This window comes from Channa argus, chromosome 5 (genome assembly GCF_033026475.1).
Source record: "Channa argus isolate prfri chromosome 5, Channa argus male v1.0, whole genome shotgun sequence".
In the NCBI taxonomy this organism is placed as follows: Eukaryota; Metazoa; Chordata; class Actinopteri; order Anabantiformes; family Channidae; genus Channa; species Channa argus.
In genome coordinates, this window is record NC_090201.1 from 10,278,959 (window position 1) to 10,300,273 (window position 21,315).

The 21,315-nt window shown below is 41.1% G+C and overlaps 1 protein-coding gene across 3 annotated transcripts in view; it reads right to left on the reverse strand.

Moving 5' to 3' along the window:
* LOC137127310 (plexin-A1-like) overlaps nucleotides 1-21,315 on the reverse strand; it is a 175,857-nt gene that overhangs the window by 17,156 nt on the left and 137,386 nt on the right. For all 3 annotated transcript variants that reach the window (XM_067504146.1, XM_067504148.1, XM_067504147.1), the window contains exons 13-20: nucleotides 16,855-17,006; nucleotides 13,955-14,078; nucleotides 13,691-13,827; nucleotides 10,649-10,816; nucleotides 7,763-7,856; nucleotides 6,577-6,813; nucleotides 4,765-4,908; nucleotides 3,396-3,630 (exon numbers count right to left, since the gene is read on the reverse strand). In XM_067504146.1, coding sequence (XP_067360247.1) covers nucleotides 3,396-3,630; nucleotides 4,765-4,908; nucleotides 6,577-6,813; nucleotides 7,763-7,856; nucleotides 10,649-10,816; nucleotides 13,691-13,827; nucleotides 13,955-14,078; nucleotides 16,855-17,006 — 1,291 coding nt within the window. The remainder of the gene's footprint in view (nucleotides 1-3,395; nucleotides 3,631-4,764; nucleotides 4,909-6,576; nucleotides 6,814-7,762; nucleotides 7,857-10,648; nucleotides 10,817-13,690; nucleotides 13,828-13,954; nucleotides 14,079-16,854; nucleotides 17,007-21,315) is intronic.

A 21,315-nucleotide genomic window follows, 5' to 3' on the forward strand; every position in this document is an offset into this window, starting at 1 on the left:
TTATTGTGGTCATATCCAGTATATACTGTTTCATTCTCCAAAGTGTCATTCTCAAATAATGTATTTTTTCTCCCCTCAAAATAAGAAAGTCTTTCACATTAAAGACTGCAGGGCACACACAAAAGAGCAGACATTATGCGCACAGGGCAGAATAACGCTTTAGTCTTCATCTTTACTTTCAATAGTTATGCTTTATGTCAATTTGATTTCCAGAAATAGCATGTTTCAGACAGGAGAAAAGCAACACAGGTAAAGCTGAGGAAAAGGTGAAGGCCTGTGGAGGAGTCGCAGTGAAAAGCAGCATTATACGATCGCTCTGTGCTGAAGCGCAGAGAAAGATGGAGGGAAGAAGGGGAAGGAGGATAAATAGGAAAGTGTTTGGGTGCTCAGTGGCCAGAGGGGAGTTCAGGATGGAATTGCACACAGGAACATGAGCCTGTGAGTACACACACACACACATACACACACACACACACTTCTGTATCCACCCCCCCCCCACACACACTTACTTCCTGTCTTGCCCCACAGCTGAACATATAACCTAGTGCCCAGATGATTTATGTGACTGCACTTGTCAATGTTTTTACACATTTTCCATTCTGTGTGTTCTGACCCAATTCTGTATACTCCAGTGGCTGCACAAGTCTCATCTAGAGGGAGCAAATGGGATCAAATTCATTCTCCTACTAATATCACATACAATAGTGCATATAGCTAATGCTTTTGGTGGACTGCCTTGATTTTCTTTTTTTTGTTAATATAAAACTCCCTAGAGGTGGGAATATACAACTATAGGGTTCCATTAGCTTGTGTGTGTGTGTGTATCCGTCCTATAGTGAAAGCCAAAATAAACCAACACATGGATACACAACCCAAACAAATAAGGAACTAATGCCCAGACAAACAGATGGCTTGTGTCACCCTATCCCTCTTTTCTATCTCTCTGCTTATCTCCGTCTCCTCCATGTGATGTCTTAGAGGTCACTCTCGCCCCTATGGTTTCCTCTCCTCCACTACATCCTTCCATCATTGTTTTCCCTTCTTGTTAGCACCCTTGTACCATCAATCACTCTTTGCATCTCTGAGCACCCTTTAATTCTCTACCTTGCTCCACATTTTCTTTTATTCACTCCTTAAAGTCACTAAAACTGACCGAAACATTTCCGTTTGCCTATTGCTCAGCACCAGGAAAGTCAGGAAAAGTTTATTTTCTCATCCTTCTATCACATATCAATGGGTTATTCTCTTTTCACTCCGTGTTGTCCTCCCAGCTTTTTCTGGCCATATATTTATCTAGGAACATCTTCTCCTTAGCCCCCACTATTTTCATATTCAACTTCTTTCTCTCACACCATTTTTAATGTTTTTCTTTAACACTGCTTGTCTTCCTTTAACTGTTGTTTTTGCCTTCTCAATTATCCTGTTCATCTCCTTCTCTCACCCTCCTCCCTTCTCCTCTCACAAGTTGCTCACTTATTTATCTCCCTCATTCCTTCCTTCCATCCATCCTGTTGTCGTCTGCCAGACAGTGGTGACAGCAGAGGAGAGACGGGGTCAGGGCACCTAGACACACCACCATACACCCCAGCCAATCATTATTTGACATGATGTGTGTGTTTGTTTGACTGTGGGTATTTCACAAAAGCTCATCCTTTGAGAGCATGACTGTCACAGTTAGGACTCAAGAAAAATGTGCTGTGTTGTGTAAAAGAGCAAATTGAAACTTTTAAATGTTTAACTGAATTACTATTCCATTTCAGCCTGAATGAGCATGCCACCGATTCAGCACTTGTACAACATTGTCTGACACATGATAGACAGCTTAAAAACAACTTAAAATATTACGTTTGATGCAACAAAAAAATAACTTTTTTTCTTTTACTTTGTGCATGCTTTTTGTCCCCTTCCTTGTCAAAATGTGGTACCAGTATTGCCCCAAATACAAATCAACTGTTGACAGTTCAGTCACAGTTTCAAGGCCCATAGCTGCACCCAGAGAATAGGAACAGGTAATGGAGGTCTAGTAAGCTCACTTCTTTCTAACTCCTCACATAACTCCACTTTAGGCAGTTTATCCGATTTTTCTCAGTTCTCTCGTCATCACAAAAAGCTTTATACAACTGTTTTCCTTATGTAATTGCCCTCTCTGTAAAGGGACTTGATGTGTACAATGGGTGGTTTTCTTCTTTACCTTTAGAAATTTTAAGAGCTGTTATTTATGTCTGTCCCAACAAATTGTACCTGTCAGTCTCTTTCATGCTCGCTGCTATTTTTGTTGACAATTTCCTCTTTTCTGTTTATGTAGGTAGGAACTATAAAGAAAGATGAAGTTAACATTTCTGAACCCAGAGTAGCCGACATTCTTTCTAATCTGTGGACAACAACAGAGGTTTAGAGAGAAACAAGTTGCAATTGCAAGTGTAGCGCCTTTTTTGGAGATGGACCTATATTAGGAAAAATCAAGATGTCTCTGCCTGTGTTTCACTCATTTTGTCCATTCATTGAAATGGTAACACTACAGTGTTGAAACACTAGCACTTTTTACACCAAGTCTAAACCACTACTTATTGTACAGTATATTGAGCAGCAGAACACCTTCAGCTAATGCAATTCTGAAACTAAATGACCATTTCCTGACACCCTTACTAGTAGCAGTAAATTAAAGTTATTGTTCACCAAAAACAATGTGACAGGTGAAGTTATCTCTAATATAAATGTATTCTGATGATCTGTATTCTCCTCCCTTTTCTTCCCATCTGTTTCTTTCCCACTCTTGCCAGACAAACCAGTAACAGCATCAGTAGGCTCTCACTGGATCCATGCTGTCTCCTGCCAAATTAATATATGCTAATATACTGGTGTGTAAGTCTCTCTCTACCGCTCCCCCAGCTTTACCCATCGCCAAATCCATCCCCCCTTACTATCCCTCACTTTCCCACCTCTGTGCCCTGCCTCTATCTAACCTCCATCTCAAAGTGCGGATGATAGTGAGGCCAGCCAGGCAGTTCTCTCATGGGGTATAGAGCCAACATCTGGTGGCTGGCTCAATCAAAGTACTCCTCTGGAAGCACACCAGCAACCCCCCCAAACACACAAACACACACACACACTACTGCAACCTAACAGCAGGGGGACAGTTGGCAGAGAGAGGGGAAAGAAATACAGAATGAGAGAGAAACAAGGGAGAGAAATGGATAGAACTATTAAATGGGATCAGTGCATCTTTTACAGCTTTATTTTTATAGTTATTTGTCGACATAAGAGTCACGTGGGAAAAATTATGAAGAGTACGATGTAGGTAGTGTTATTAAATAAGACTAGGAGAATACCAGAATTATTACATTTTGAGAGTTGAGCAGCTGGCATCAGCCCCATTACATTTTGTCCAAACTTACCTTCCTTGCACTCAAGGGCCACCCTGGATTCCAGGTTGTCCATCTGCAGTTGTAGACGCTTGAGGGTGCGGTCAGCATCTCGTGACTTCCTCTTGTAAGCAATCAGCACCACAATAATAACCAGCAGGAGAAGGCCACCCCCTCCCCCAATACCGATGATGGCAGGCAGGGTGAGCAGGCTGTCTGAGTAGATCTGCAAGGTCCCTGGTGAGTATTCAAACCCTCCAACACGCACCTAATGGAAGGACATGCATTTAAAAGTTACACCATTTTGTTTGCAGCAGGTTTCCACAGGGCTCCAAGCGAATGCTGTAAACCACTTTTGTATATAGTACATGAAGGAGAAAATATATCAGCTTCTAATATCAAAGTTAGGTACCTTGCTTACTGTGATAATCATACAGAAACTGTACAGACACATACTTTTGGCATTTTAAATCTGTGAGAGGTACCGTGAAGTTCCGCATGATGATTAGGAATTTTTGGACCTACACCTGGCCACAGCCACTATGAATTCAAAAGGATCAGTTCACAGGTGATAACGCTAAATCCAATATTATATTTATACTGACAAACCCAACTGTTTGTAGCCCAAAAATAATTTATATCTGGTTTCGAGGATGAACCATCTATACCCTGGAGCTGTCTTTGTAACCAGCAGAACATAAGCATAGATACACACACACCAACCATATCACATCAAAACAGTTATGGGTTGCAGAAAGTGTGAATTAAATAAACACTGGGCTGTTTTTTCTCCACTTCATTTTTTCCCCTTTTATTCCATCTTCAGCTGGCTTATGTCTATGAAATACCGAATGGGGGAGGGTAAAAATAGACACAGACCTCTCACGCCCACTAGCCATTTTTCTGGTCCCTATTGAATATGAGCACTGTTCAAAACCCAAACAGGATGCCAGCCAAACGAGACCGATCAAAAGCCTCTAAGACATAAATACAGTCACAAACACGGCCAACGCTATAAGAGATGGGATGTGTTTGTGTGTGAATGAGGAAGGAGAAATCTGGAGTAATTGAAGAGATTTCGGTCTGGTGGATGGGAAGAAAAGAATAAGATAAATGAAAGAACAGAACAGGCAGAAAGTGGATTGACATAATGAAAAGGGATGAACAGCACAGTGGAATCAGGAGAACAGGAGCTATAAAGAAAAAAAAAGAAAGAAAAAAACGAGTACAATGAAATAAAAGATGCTTCGGATACAAAATATCTCCAGCAGAGGGATGATGCTCAAGTTTTGTCTGGCTGTATCCAAACTCTTACCCTGGAGGTCACAATGCCCTACTCTGAATGAGATTGAAGACAGACACATCAAAAAGAGGCAGCAAGCAGTTGTAAAGCTGTACTTACAGTAACTTTGTGTTCTCCGGTCAGGTTAGGCCATTCACACAGAAGCTGGCTCTCAGACAGCGTTAGAATGCAGGGTGTCTCCCCAATCAGAACAGTGTAGTTCAGCTTAGCATTTCCTGGAGCTGCAGGAATTAGGTTCCGACCCTGGAAACACATAAGCTTTAGTTACTGACGGAAGGCCCTCAGTCTAAAGTTGTCCACACAAACAGAATAATGAGCTTTGTGCACAATTGCAATAGACAAACAAACAAACTTGTTAATTGGCTGGATGGTATCTGTCGGCATTTCAGCAGCTCAAAATCACTGTTTAAGGCAACTTCAAATTGGGAGTAACCATAGCAACAGTGCTGCTTGGTACCTCACCTACAAACTTACCCTAAATATTCAATAATTGAAAACTCAGAGTGTCTTGTCCAGTTCAGAAGAGCAAACACTGACTGACTGGTCATCACATTTACCAAAATCTTTTACATATTGTACTTCTCTTATATAAAAAATGTAGTCCGTGTTACTAGCTTTAGGCAGTGATCAGTGAATATTTGATCCAGATCACACAACACTAAAATGTGTTGGCTGCATGATGCAGTTGGTTACAACAGTAAATACATTTTACAAAAATCCACTCTCTTCTTCTCTCCTACCTAGCTCCTAACAGACTGTGCTTCACAGAGTGGGAGGAATTAATTGCTGGAAAATCTCAATGAACGTCTAATTTATATGCAATTATTTAATAGGATGCAGTTTCGGTGCTGCTTATTTCTGCAGTTCTTTACCCGAAGCACAGTGGGGCAATCAGAGCTTTTCATAATAAAATTATATTTAAAGTTACAGGGGAGAGAGGCGTGATTGTTCATTTCTAAAACGCTACCCTGATTGGCTGAGAGAAAAAAGACTTTAGTTTTCCATGAAATTGCATGATAATTTTCCTCCCGCTCCTGAAAGCCTTTGAAGTTCAAAGGCAGATGTGAAATGACAGAAGACCCCGTGTGTGGCTGGGGCAAATACACTTTGGAGTCAAATGCACACCACCACTATGGCTTAGAGAACATGTGACTGTCTCTCTTCAGAAATTATCCGCTAGAAATCTGAGCAGGTGGCATAACAACGCATGGGTTCACTTCATAAACATTATTTTCCTTTGCACCTTATTTTGAAAGGGGCATTTTAGAAGATACTCTTTTTATTCTTAAAGGTCTCTAAAACCCATTGGAGACACCAGACAGAGAAATAACATCTTTCAAGGTTGAGGCACATCTGAAATAAAGCTGCATTGAAAGAAAAACTCAAAGTGAGGCAAGGGAGCGAGAGAAGTTTATACAGGAATGTTTGGAGCAAATAATTTGAAATGCTCACTAGCTTCTTATCATCTGTGTTAGATGCTTACTTCAGGTGTGTCAACTGAGTGCTAACACTCAGCTAACCTTTTTTTTTTTGTCCTGGAGTCCCACTGTATAAGATATTTCTTTCACACCTTTACAGGGTAACCTTCGATAAAAAAGTGAACCACAACCCTTTTTACCGCACCTAAGCCTGGTGTACTGTGTCAAAGTACCCCAAGAGAGACAGCCTGCAAAAATGAAATGAGAAAGGCGTTGCAAGAATGGAGAAAGGAAAAAACAAACAAAAAATAAAAGATGATTAGAAAAACAGAAAACAATAGAAAAAGACTCACAGAAAAGTCACGAGAAGGGAAAACAAACAAGAAAAATAGACAAATTCATAAAATAAATAAATAAAATAAATAAAAAAGAAAGAATCAGACACATGCAAAGCAAAGTCAGGCAGATACGAGGCCAAAACTTATCAATTTACCTTCAGTATGAGTGGTGAGCTGGGCTTCAGCTCCAACATGCCTGTGGGGCTCAGAGGTTCGAACACAGGGTCCGGGTGGAAGCTGAAAGTCTCATTTACCACCAGCACAGAGTGCACGTCATCCATGACAAAGCCGATCTCATCAGGGCTGCTGCCAGAGTCTAAGAAGCCTTTATCAGATCCAGCCACAGAGGGCGCCAGACACACCATCACAGTGTTGTTGAGTACCGTGCAGTTCTAGAGTGTGAAGAGTCACAAGTAAAGAGGAATAGAGATGGGAAAATTAAGAAGAAAGCAGCAAGGAAAACAGGAAAAAAAGAGGGAAAGGGAAACACAAAAGGTGATGGGTTTTCATTTTCTATCTAACAACCTTTCCACCTTGTTTACACTAAAAAAGCGGACATAAAAGTTAATGTACAGTAACAGTAGCTAAGGGAACAGAATGATTACGTTTCCATAATGACATAAAGCGAAAGCGGCTGGCTTAATAACATCGGTGTTGAAATCAGCATTGATATCAATGGGTTCAGTCACTGAAGAACAAATTAGACCCTAATGACACACAGAGCAACAAGCAAGGTCAGCCAGTAACTGTTAAGCGTAGCACAACACAGCGTAGGAAACCTTTGCAAAGTTTCACAGGATGTTATAGCCCTCTGTTATGTTCTATATGTCAAATACTAACATGTTCACACATACAGGTGTGCAGAAAAACACAGAACAACCGTTTATAGGTCAATAGAAACATTAACTGTGCAAAATAAAAATGACTGCAGAGAGAGGGACAAAGAAAAAGAAGCAATATTTTTACTTGCAGCGAAGATCGGAAGTGGGAGAAAGGTTAGCTAAGCCCCGTGGTGTTAGGTGAAGAGAGGGGGATTTGCCAGAGCTGCTTTATTGGTGGTTGACATTTCAAAGGTTAAACTGCTAAAAGAAAATTCAACATCAAAAACAAACAGAAAATGGGCCCTTGGCTGGTTGACCGATAGGTCAGGTGTGTGCGTCTGTGTCCAAAGAGTGTGTGTATCGTCTAAAAATCAGGTTTTCCAGAGAGGGAGGGCTGAGGGAGACACCTGTGTGTCTGTATTGGTCGCACTCAGTCTCACTTGTCAAGTCAAGTCACAGCTTTTTTTAGTTTTATTAATATAAAAAATGTGCAGTGCAGTGTCTCAGTGCAACCACTTACGTTTTCTGACTTGGCGGATCCATACTTGGCTCTCATCTTGGGCTCCTTTATGGTTGCCAAATTGGTACCAGTAATGGTCAACATGGTTCCTCCACTAAAAAAACAGAGATAACGAGACATATTATAGAAAAAAAAAAAAAAGAATAGACACAATTGTATTATGATCGTGTCCCTCCTGCTGCACTTTTCTTCTTCCAGGGTCCAAGTGCATTCACTATTCGGCAGGTCTATCAGTAGAGATAAACGTTAATAAATCCATTCTCTGTGGGAGCTGAGAGGGCCCTTCAGTTGGACATTTACCATTAATGCTTGCTCCTGCTGTAGCCTTTCACCTGCTTATTCTTGGAAGCCCATTTTCAGGTAATGATAGCAACACTAAAGCCCTTGCATGAATGTTAAAAGCTTGCTTAAAGCTATATGGAGGCTGGAGGGAAGAACAAGCTAACTAGGGAGCTTTTGGCCTCGCCTCGACATCTCCTGAAAGCTATGAGGGTATATTTTCAGAGTACATTAAAGTTTTACTGCAGTATTTTTCAGCATGAGCTATACTTCACTGTCCCTGATCTGACATTTTCTGTAACCTTTCCACCTGTGACCTATTCAGGTCTTTGTGATGCTGACCAGCAGAGACACAGGTAATATGGGTGAGAATCCTATGCCCCCATACGGCCTTCTTGACAGTCTCTGCTGGCCTAAGAGGCTGAACTTTTTCTGATATAAGGTGTTCTGACAGAGGCTAAATAAGTATAGGTTTTAAGCATATAACCTAAAAACTGAAGTGGTGTAAGGCCTGAAGTCCAGTGCTACTCTGAGTCACCACTGGCACCAATGACCAAAACAAAGCTTAACAGTAAAATTATAACGATACAATTTAGTGTGCTTGTACAGTCAACGAGACACCAATAAACTATATCTCTCTTTAACACATACTCTTAATAGCCGTAGTTGCCTTGTACTGTGCCAAACCAGAGTCTGGTGTGAAAACAGGGCAGTCAGCCAACTTAAGAGGTTTAAATACAGGTACACATTTGTGGGTGGAATTATATGGTATGTAGAGCTGTTATGATATCTAGAGGTAACAACATACTGTAGCTCAAAATCTGTAAAAAAAAACAAAAAACATAAAACTGCTTTATTTTATGTGACAAACCTACAGAGAAATACTGTAGCTCTGTAATAGGAACAGACATTTTTGTACTACTTAATGTAAACAAGTGTCACACGACATCTGCATCTATGTTGTTACCTTGGGAACATAACCGTGAAGTTGGGGGGGGCAAAGGAGGCTTGGTAATGTTTGCAATAGCCCCTGCTAATAGCCCCTAACAGGGTCACCAAAGGGGGTGTGGTGACAAAATATTGTAGTTTGGTAAATAAAAGCACATTTGGCCTGCAGAACCATGCACCTCCTCCTCTGGGAGCGCTGAGTGAAACACCAAACACAAGCATAGTGCCAAGGTTATTTCCCCCCAGGCTGGAGCCAACACTTTTATACTCGTTTCCCCTCGCCTGCCCCTCAACCTTTTATTTATTTCATTCCAAATGAGACTTCTCGTTCACTCATACCTCTGTCGCATGATGAGAGACTTTTGTCTCCCTGCAGAGTTTTAAATGCAGCTCGTATTTTCACCTCAGTCCCCTGTGATGATGCAGCAGTGGATTGTTACACTGCCTGAACAGACAATAGGTCTGGTGGAAAAATGTAATATGGAAAATACTCACAAATAACAGTGAGTCAGAGCATTTAATCATCCCTCCTTACCATATACAGACTTTGAATATGACATATAAGCCAAAAGTTCTTTAAAAGCAACTTAAAACACTTACAGCTAAGCTGAGGAGTACCGTTTCTGGATCGAGAAATTGGGATTATTAATTAAAATGTTTGTGTTCTGCTTTCACTTTTTTAACTCTTGCTATGTTATGGAATCTGTACAATATTTTAGCTTTTATTGAGATTTTGAAGTAACAGAAATACATACACTAAAAACTCAGGAAATAATATATGGCAAGTTCCTGGAAGTACACTTTGCTGGGAGACAGTTAAATGAGACTGTCAACAGAGTTTGTGTTTGTACGTTTGCATGTGTTTATGTGGTGGCTTCATTTCTAAACTGAAGAGCAGAGGAGTTTCTAGGTCATGCTAGTGAGCCCATTAGCATTTGGAAGCACCAAGCGTCCCCCCCCCCCACAACACAGCTTGTGTTTGCACAGGAAATCTTCCTGTGGCTATGTAGTCTCATTTCAATAAGTCAAGTAATATTTACAGATACATCTCTGCTGCAGCTCATCAACTAGCAGTGCACTGCTTCAGGAGCCTCCTTTACTGCAGTTCCTGCTTTCAAAGATTTACGTTTTAAACATAAAGATAAACAGAATAAATAATATGTCTTTGAAAAGCAGGAAGAGTGTGAAAATACAGAGGAATGTTGTTTATTTTTTTTCCTTCCAGACCTAGTATGCCAGCAGAATAATACATTTATCACCTTTTACATGGAGTTCATATTTCAGTTTAGTTGGCAGAAAAAAACTTAAATTCATGGGACAACTACCACCAGTGATTTATATTGTATTGGGGCATTTGTATCCATTCTATAAATTTTTAGAAAGCGGAATTATTCATCACACATTGTTGATATAAACCACAGATCATGAAATAATCATACGACATGTTGATCTACAGTATTATAAGACATTGACTGATGGAGTTGGCTATTATGCTGCACATACAGCAATTATTCCAATATTGCCCAGTTCTCAAACCATTTCTCTGAATTACGCCGAGTGAATCAATTTCCAAGTTGACATGTGCATCTCGTTTCCGACAGAGGTTTTCCCTTAGTGCGCCTAGACTAGCTAAGAGAAAAGCTCAGACTTTCTTCTCACCTGGCAATACTCCAGTCAGGTTCAATCTTAAGAATAGTAGGATCATCTGTGTAGTTAAATTTGACCTCTGGGTTCCTCAGCTCAGCAGAGTTGATGTCCACCATGACCGGCGTTGTGCCTGGAGATTGTCCCATCGGGGTCACGCACACTATTTCCTTGCTGCTGCGCCTAGAAGAGCAGCAAGACAGGAGAGAAATATAAAGCCCAGATGTCCTCTATGGATGGGGTGTACAGTATATTCTAAGTTCTTGAAAATAATGTTGGTTTTTTTGGAGGTGACTGTCTTGTAGGCTCTGAGATAGAAACACTGAACAAAAAATAAAGTGAGTGCGCAGAGGGGGAAAAAAAAATCTTACTTCAACCCATAACTCATTAGTTATTTGTCAGATGCCACAAACAACCATCACACACATGAACACACACACACACACGCTGGTGACACAGTCGCCTATCCACAAGGCCAACATCTTTCAGTCTGTCCAGCCATGGTTTCATCAGCCTGAATCACAGAGTGCTGCAATTCAAAACCCTTTCTCTCTCTCCATGTCTAGCGCTCCTTCCCTCCTGCGCTTTCTCTGGCTGATAGATCTGAAGTGGCAGATCAGGCTGGTCTTCTCTCTGTGTGATGTAACTCCCTCCCTAGCAGACAGGCAGCCAGCTGTGACCTGCTGGGAAACTTTGTGCCACTGCCAGAAACTTTGTGCTCCACTCCAGTGGCTCATTCCGCTGTGGCCTACCCCCATAAGGGGATGAAACTGCTGGGCGAGCAGCAGGGAGACAGCTACATGTGAGATGATGTGTGCACATATTCGTGTTTGGGAGTAACCGCATTGTGTTGAGCTGGGTATATACTGTGTGGAGGTCTGTAAATTTGCATTTAAATGCAGTACGAACGTAGAAGATTAAAACTGTGTGTGTGTGTGTTTTGTGTCAATCTTCAGCTGCTAACATCCTTTAGTGCTCTGCAAGTGTGAGTAAGTGGGTGTGTGTTGTGCAGACATGATAGCAGGCGGCGCAGTGTGAATTTTGAGCATGAGAAGAGCAAGCTGATCTGTACACAAATCCTCCCCCCTTTATCTGCTGTGAAAGTGAAATCCATAGAAAGATTGGAGCTGATGGAGAAGATGAATGAGTGAAAACCTATTTTGGCGGCTCCTTTCCAGCAGCTTGCAGAGGGGTGGGCTACTGTTGGGCGAGTGAGCAAAAAATGGTGAAAGAAAGCAAAAACAAACATTGGGCATCATTGTTGGACATTTTCCTGCTGTCTCCCAAAAGGCAATTTCAATTCATGTCCTTAGACTAAGAGCGAATTGAAGAGGGGATGAAGGGGGGAGAAAAAAAAAAAACAAGGACAATACAGAAAAAAAATGGTTTTCTACATTCCACTAGTGCTGCGTTTCCATGGCAATCAATTTCACAACACTTTTACTGTTGAGTGTGCCTGTGGTGCCAGTTACGTATTTTTGACAAGGTTGTGGCCACACAAAAGAAAGCCAAGAGGGGATACAGAGAGTAAGAAAAAAGGAGTAAAGAAAAGGGGTTGCAGGGAGGGAGATAAGAGGATGAGTGACTCAGGGTAAATAGGTTTTGATTAAAGCAGAAGCCCCACTGAATACAAAGACACATTAAAGAGATGGACTCAACCAGTTCATTACTTTGGCCATAAAGGTTATTGCTGCTCAGTGAATGAAAGGCCAAGACTATTATGTTCACCTTTCACAGGATGTGCTACAGATCTTTAAATTGGCCTTTACTTTTTTCTTTTGATATGATATAGAAAGAACTTGATGGGTCCAAGCTCATTAGTTTAACCTGTCGCTTGTTGCCTGAGAGAAGGATGACACTATAATAAAAACACCAGCGTTATAGAGAATATGCTCTAAAGGAAGAGAAACAAGAAAAAACATAAATGAGCAAAACTGTAGAATAAAGCTTAAGGTACGATAGGAAATGCATAAGGAGTATTTTTATAACATTTGTAATTTTGATAAGGGACACTTTTGCAAAGAAAATTCTCTCAGTATATATGTGCTCATTTTACTTTTCTGTGAGGTTTCTTTTCTCTGCCATCTGCCAGACACCATACATGGATGGATTTAGTCCAGAGCTCAGTTTGCTGACAGTTTGCTAGGAAGGGACTCAAAGAAACAATACAGTTCTTGGCTCGAGGAATTAGAGTCATATCAAACTGGATCTATGTCTCTTCTTCTTTAAATCCTGGCAAAATCTCTTGCAGAGTGAGTGACAACGGATGATAATGATTGCAGATTATTTTTAAAAAACTAATCTATCACAAACGTGAGTTCAAAGCAGCAAAATGCGACTTACCAATTACCAACAATGTCATATCAATACTTTCAAACTATAGTCTTATCTCTGACAAAATGTGGGCCATGCATTTAGGTATTCACAGCACTTAACAATGGTATCAGCTTCCCAGAGAAAGGCTACACTGTCACCCTCACAATTGCAGCTTTGCAGGTGAGTACAAGAAACCACTAGGATTATTAAAAAGAAAAAGTTGACAGACAGCGGCGAAAAGGAATGACAGTGCATTATAACTTGAAATAATCTATAGAGTAGCATATGGCAAAAAGAAAACTTTGCAGTGAGTGCAAAAATAAACCCAAGATGGCATCATTTGATTACATTCTGCATCAGTAATACCACATACACATTATTCTCCACTGCGTGGAATGCTTTTATACACAGTCACGGTACCTCCCTCTAGAGCATAGCTATGAATGTTCAACGGCTCATTTTCCCAGTGAGAGCAGCCACTATTAATGCCTCTACAAACAGGAATTTTGTAACTAGGGACTTCATATATTCCTTCCTAGTACTAGTATCAGGCCCTATATTGTCATGCTCAGTCTATGTACTACATTTTTGAATTGCAGACTATCTGTACTACTATTTGCAACTTTAAAGCTACTATAAAAAAAATTATAAACTATGCAATACTCAAATACCTGTTGTTGATGTTGTCAACTATGAACTACCACAACACATCATAGATGTGAGTACTTTAGACTCACTAACCTCTCGAATCGGCAGGAATGAAGTCCTATCTTCACAAATACGGCACTGCCTGCATTGAGATGACTGCCCCCAATGGTGATCCTGGTTCCTCCAGATAGTGGGCCGGTTGAGGGATAGACACGAGTAAAGTATGGTGACTAAAGTGGAACACAGAGGTAGAAGACTCGTAAATCATGGCTGCTGGAATTAAACATGGATGTTTATCCAAGATTTAAACACCTAAAACGTTTTGTCTTTGCTGCATCTTTTATCGGCTATGCTTACCACAAAGGTGAAGGCCTTGGTTGAGACTGCTTTGTAGTCAGGGTGACTGCAGTCCCTTACACACACCTCCACCTGAGCATCCTGCACCCTGTAACCTGTTGCGTCATTCAGCCGACACACAATCCTAAAAGAGGAAAACATAGCAGTGGAGAGATGAGTTTAACCCTTGAAAATAAATGTCCATTTTACGGTATTCAATTATTGCCTTCAAAACAAAGTAGGTTTGCTGGACAAAGAAGAAAAGAAAAAAAAAAGAGAGAGAGAACAGATGACTGCAACAAGTATGAAAAACTTTCCCACAGCTCAGTATAGAACTGTTTCTGTAGCCTTGTTCACAAAAATAACAAATACCAAGCAAGTGCTCTATTAGTGAGAATCTGCAGTGCTAAGAAAGGGAGGAGTTTGGTGTGTGTGTATGTGTGTGCATTAATGCAGGCACACTCTAGAACCATAAGCCTCACACTTGGCCCTGGGCGCTGGCTGGCCAAATGAAAATCCACTGGAGAAATGATTGAGTGAGGGGAGAAGTGGCATTGTAGCCCAGGGCAGAGAACACACACACACACACACACACACACACACACACACACACACACACACACACAAACTTCATGTTTCACTCTCTGTAGACACACTTGACTGTTAATTAGCCAGAGCGAACAAATGAGACAAAGAGAAAGGGTGAGAGTGCAGATGAGAGAGAGGTAGAGAAGGAAGGAGAAAGAAAGTGAGAGAGGGTTAAAGTGAGAGAACTTGATTAATTGAACAAGCTCATATCCTACACACACACACACACACACACACACGTATCCCCCCCCCACCTCGAGATGAGTTATTAACTCGCCTGCTTCCATCCTCCCTGCAGGTGGCCATGGCAACTGCAGCACTGCAGCGACAATGAATTTCACATTCCGATGCCGTGTGTTTCTATTGTTTTTATTTCCCTTTCATATATACTCAGGTCGTGATTAAACAAGGGTCGTGATTAAAATGCTGGACAGTTCTCAGTTGAGTTGAACGGCAGCTTACCTTGCATCATTACAGCACAGATGACAGGTGGCTACACTGAGATGTTAATATGTGGTAAGAAAGACAGAAAGTTCATGCAACATTTGACAACATTATAATTTCTACATCACTCAATCAACTAAGTAAGGTGAGTTCTGGCAGTAAAAAAAAAATGTAGCACATGTCATTAGCTCACACAAAAGCTACTAAAAAGACTATAAACTAAAACAAAAACTGGGTTCTGTTGTTTACCAATGGCGATGGTTTAGTTTGTGGAATCAAATTCATCTAGTAAACATTTAATGAGGTGAATGACAGACTTAGTAAAAGAAAGCTGTATTATTTGAGAAATAATAATTCAGCTCCAGTCACAGAAACAGGGAATGTGCAAGAAGCGCCTAAAGAAAGAGAGAGATAACCAGAGTGAGAACAATGTGTCTACATTTTTCTCAACAGTCAGCCCCCCTCTTTCTCCACCCTCCCTGCAGTACCTGACCTCTGACCTGTGCAGTCAATCCCTAACCCTGTCCCATCTCCTGTGCTACAGCTCTGATCGGGTCAAGGGGATGACGAGACTAACCAGGCCACTAATGGCACCGTGTGGCTAACATCACTTTTAATTAGCATGACAGCCTCAGTGCTAGCTGCACCTTCCTCCTCATCCTGCGGGTGCTATGGCAACAGGCCAAAGCAGTGAAATGGGACAAAGGGTTAGACATGGACATCCTAGTGGGTTTAAATGTTGGACAAAATGAACATGTTGTAAGGAAATAGTTACAAGAAAGAGCCACCTGATATTACTCTACAGCTACAGAAACACGTGAAATAAAGTGTTCATCACATATCAACGTAGATATGACAATATTTGTGGTTTTAAATTATAAATCAGGGCTGACATGTCACTACCATATTTGTAAACACATTTTGGGGACACCTGTCATTGCAGGCGAGAGCTGCACATCATTATGTTGTCCTGACTGTCAAACCATCAAAGTCACGGTTCTTCTGTTTCCTTCTTAGCAAGGGGGCAGAGAGAAAACTAAATCTGCTGGGACTTTGCTGCACACCTCAGCAAACAGAGCATTTGCGTACAAATGACAGCTACATAGTTAGAAATAGAATACCGGGGACATCTCCAGCTGTGACGAGCGTCCAATTTTTTCTCGTCCTAAATTGCAAATTTTCTGCTTCTGGCTGAATTCAACATAAAATAAAGTGTGTGACTCATCTATTAGTTTCACAAAATTTAGTTTTTTTCATAAAAAAGTCTAATTGAGCATTCCTATGGTATTATTTTTGCAATGAGGCGATCTGTTTACAGTTAAAAGAAAAAGTTCAGTCATGTCCAATTAACTGGACGTCAAACTCACTATACTTTTTTTGGTAAAAACTATACTTTTTTGCCAACAACGTACAAATGCAGTTATTAAATGGCAGTTTTCTCCCAGCTGGGGCAGCCACCATGACACAGAATTTTCGAGAAATAAGTTAATACAACTTAATCATAGGAAGCATTCACATGACAACCAACTTTTAAAGGATGTATAACACTCACGTCAAATGTCTTTACATATCTTGTGAAGGTGGTCACACATAGTAACATTTTAATTTAGCTATAAATCACATTATTAAGGTAAAAGGTGCTATGTAAATTCTTTGTATCTAAAAGCCACTGTCAGAGTGTTGGTTTGCATATATGAACAGATACTGTCCAGAACTTGACAGGAGTTGTCATCACAGTGGCACAGGTGTTTTTATATGGAAAAACTCCACTTAATTTCAGTGAGGAAGGTGACATAGACAACAAGTAGGGGTGTAAAGTCTCAGAAACAAGAAGCCTGAGAGTAAGCGATGAGTGTGAATAGATGAAGATAAGGATTGTGTGAACGTACTGCTCAGCGCTGATGTATTGGTCCTCCTGAGGGTTGCAGGTCACCTTGCCAATGCGAACGCCATTCTGAATGTCCTTAAACTGCAGACCCAGGTTCTCACCAGTGATGGTCAGCATGGTTCCTCCCTGTCTGGGTCCTGTCTCTGGATACAGCTGGTTGGAAGAACAAAAATGGAAGACGACACAAATTAATCAAAACAACATACCGTATGTTACAACGTCCACCAATGACAGTACATCACCGAATCTCACAATGGACATTTGCAGTTAAATTCGTTTGACAGTTTACTTAAATCCTTGTGGTCATCTCACATCCTGCATGAATCAAAGCCACCTCATTAAGTAAAATGAAAAATGACTTTGGATCCATTAAAGCCACCTCAACTCTGTCAAACATTCACAATCTGCCAACTCGCACACTTAACCTGGACCCACCCATCAAACGTCCTTTTACATCTCTCATTTAACCTTGTGACAATTAATCTACTGAATACAATTACTGCACACCTCTGCTCCCCTACTTTTCCCCTAGAGGTCTTCAAAAGATGTGCAGAGGTGCTAATGGCTACCTAAGGCTAGCCCATTTGCTAATCACAGTCCCATTCACACTGCCCCCAACGCAGACAATGGTCCCTTTGGTAATCAGTCATTACTAATTAGGGCTAAATCTAATTGGATTAGAACCTGGCTGGGGGGGGGGTGGTCATTTGTTGCGAATGAGTGGGAGGAGGGCGAAAAGGATGAGACATTGTTGGCTGCGTGTTGTGGAGTGGGGGCGTGGGTAAGGTCAGTCTTTAACCTCCATAAAGGAAAGATAAAAAGAATCATCACTGATTATGTTCCCATTTCTGCTCTCAATAAGAAGCCACCCTAAATACAGCATAGAAATATATATTCCTATTTTATTTTCGGCTTTATGTAGACATTTAAAGTTGATAGATTGAACACAACTGTCTATGTGGACATATAAACACATGTGGGAAAAGGGGGGGGGATACCCCCTTTTTTCTCTCTGGCTCTGTCACTGGCCAAAAGCTCAGTAATTAACATATTATATCTTGCTTGGTTAATACATAAAAAACCCAAACAGTAAGAAAGTACAGTTAAAAGAATAGAAAATTTGTCTTACAGGGGTCCTGTTAGGAAATGTTTAGACCAATACGGGACTGGCATCAATCTTTTTATCAACCTCTCAGCAGTAAAGGCTGTATTTTCCAAAATGTCAAACAATTCTATTAAAAGTATCCATTGTCTAACAGATAAATTAGATCCACTCTCTCAAACTCACCATACCTCACAGTGAACTCCAGGTCTAACATCATTACAGAAATGGTGGCAGGCTAGTAAAAGCCACAGGTGTTCAGGACACCACTAACAGGAACACACAATGGGAACAAAGCCCATGGTCATCCAGGCCAAAACTGAAATGCCACAGTAATATAATTAAGTGGCGTTTTCCATCTTACACCAGCAAGGCTTCTGATGAACATCTCTCTTCCTTCCTCTGCCCTTTCCTTCTTCTTCTCCAGACTGTCTTTTTAATTCTCTCTCTTGCTCTTTGTCAAAGTGCCCGAATGCTTACATTTTAGTCGGAGAGAAATGAGTGAGAGGCACAAAGCCGTGCACCAGTCTGAATCTTCAGATATGGTAATCAAATCTCTCTTTCACTATAAGCACTGGTTAATCCAAACAACACACACATACACAAGTTGTTCTAACATCAACAACTAAACAACACAAACAAAAAGCCCTTTTTGATAAAAGCTCACAGCTTAAACACTCACACCATTCTCCTCTTGCAGTCACAGTGCTCTACACCCATTCAAACTCCTTTCTCTCTTCGTCCCCGAGTTGTGTTCCCATTGTGTTGGAGGCTTTGTGTGAGGCCTATTGTGGCCGGCTGAGCAGCAGTGCACAGATAACATCTGCTAGTTATAGGAGGAGGAGTAAGGAGGGAAGCAGAAGACGGGAGAGATGATATGAACATAGCGTAAGGTTTCTGAAGTTTATCTGTGATATGAAAGCCTCTCAAAAACAAAAAAGTCACAAACAAACTGATGAAGAAATGAAGACTAGATAAGAGAAGTCTTTATTATTAAATGCTGGCATGTGAAGTATAGTGAAAAATAAAACTTGCGGTTCTGCAGACATATGAGACAAAGCAGAGGACACCTTCTAAAGATACAAACATCTCTGGAATCTAGGAACAGGAGAAAGATAGAAGGTGGAAGATAGAAGATGATGTTTGATAAATGACGGAAAATAATAAATGGTCAAAAGTGGGAGAGAGAGGAAATATTGACAGAGAGGATGCATAGAGGATGATAAGAAAAGAACGAAAGACAACGGAATAAGAAGGTAGAAAGATGAAAGTCTGGCAATACATGGGAGAGAAATCATAGGCTTTCATAAGCACACAAGCTGGATAAGGCACAGACACACACATGACGTAGACAATTTAAAACAAGATTTTTAATAAAACAACAAAAAAAACACAATCTCAAAAAAACAAAAAAAACCCACATAGGGCACATAAGTGTGCCACATGCCAAGATACTAAAAATGCAAACACCCTCACAATCATATACTTGCGTGTCCTATATTGTTATAATTGGTTTCTAAGGACTAGCTGTAATGCTTTGCCTGTCCCGTAGGAGACGGCAGGCAGGAGCTGATGAATGATGGAGGATCAGGCAGCATCCAAGGCCAGTACTAGGACACTGCTGCAGTACGCTTGGAGACAGCATAAGGCAGTGTCTGTGTGTGTGGCTCTCTTTGTAGCAGTGAATGTGATTTTAAGGGTTACGAGCATTGTGTTGTAGGTGATGATTTTAAACTTGCTGTGTGGGCGGGGGAGTATTCTTTGCTTGTGCAAGTATGGTTATGCATTCTCACATGCAAACTGTATGTGTGTTTGCTCATTGTGAAAGGAGCACAAATTAATAAGTGCACAAGTCAAAGTGCACAAGTCAAATTTTTATTATTATGTTTTAAACAAATCATTTAGTGTCTGCAATGTCAATAGCTGTGTTTGGAGACCAGTACTTATGTACACAGTCCTATTGGTAGAATTGTACCCAACTACATAGTATTTAACATCAAATGGGCGATAGCACAATGGGAAATTATGCCAAATGGGTTCAACACTTGCTTGAAAGGTCTGTGTGTGTGTGTGTGTGTGTGTGTGTGTGTGTGTGTGTGTGTGTGTGTGTGTGTGTGTGTGTGTGTGTGTGTGTGTGTGTGTGTGTGTGTGTGTGTGTGTGTGTGTATTTTGTGTTTAAGTGTGTATATGTCACACAGTCACACTCTCTTTTCTAGTGGCGCTTCCTTCCCGGCGAACACACATTCTCTGGTCCAAATGAAATTAGTGCCTAATCCGCTAACTAATGGCCACACCGCAGCTAGCATGCTGCATAAACGAACAAAGTGGCCAGAATAAAGCAAAGAGAAATAAAAGTGGGTTTGGGGGGAGTCAAACAGGAAAAAAGGGATTTGACTGAATGGATGGTTATAAGTGGAGTAATACTTAATTTGGGTGGTGGATGTGATGCTCTTTGTAAGAACTAAAGGATAAAATGGCAGAAGACGGAAGAAATTTTCTTTGTCGCTCGCAGATGTTCTCTTGGCATTAAATGTCACACTGTAAATGTCAAAGGTGGAGCGGAAAGGTGAAGCTGGCGGCGTAGCACAGTGATAAGTCTTCCTCTGATCTCCCTGTTGTCTTCTTTGTCTCTCCCTCCGTGTTCTCAAACCTGCAGTCTGTTTTTCCCCCCTGCCGTTTTTGAAGTTCGCCTACGTCTGTTTCTTGACTGCCACCACCATCTTGCCCCGAGGCCAGGATTTACCCCTAACAATGCATATAAGAGCACATGCTTGCGCCTGCACACATGCACACAAGTGTATAAACCCCTTCATACAGGCTGCCCCACCCCCATCCCTCTGGTACAGTACAGACACACTTCCAAATTGCCTCTGTGTGCTTGTTTCAAAGAGATACAATAACTGAAGTGAGCAAGAAGAGAGCGGGAGAGCGTTAGCTAACAGATTTATCTATGTGCTGCTGCCCCAATTATCCAATATCTTCATTACACATTCAGAGAGATGAACCCGTGTCACACAGGAAATGTACTGAGGGCTCAATCCATACAAAGTCTGCATCAGTGAAATGGGCATGCCATTAAAAGCATACATATATTTCACACTCATTTAAATGGCGAGAAACGGCACTCGTTTCAGCTGGGATCATTCTTCATCTTATTAGAGATACATTTAAAAAAAGAAAAAAGCTGCGTTGGAAGCTTTAGCGACTAGGATTAAGAGAAGGAAGAGATGGGAAAATGTTGAAGGACAAAAGTATAAACAGGGAAAAAGACTGAAATAACGGAGCATCAAAACTCACAGCGGAGCGAAGCTTTCGAGCCGTGTTCTGTGAGTGTGTGTGTACGTGCACGTGTGTGTCAGC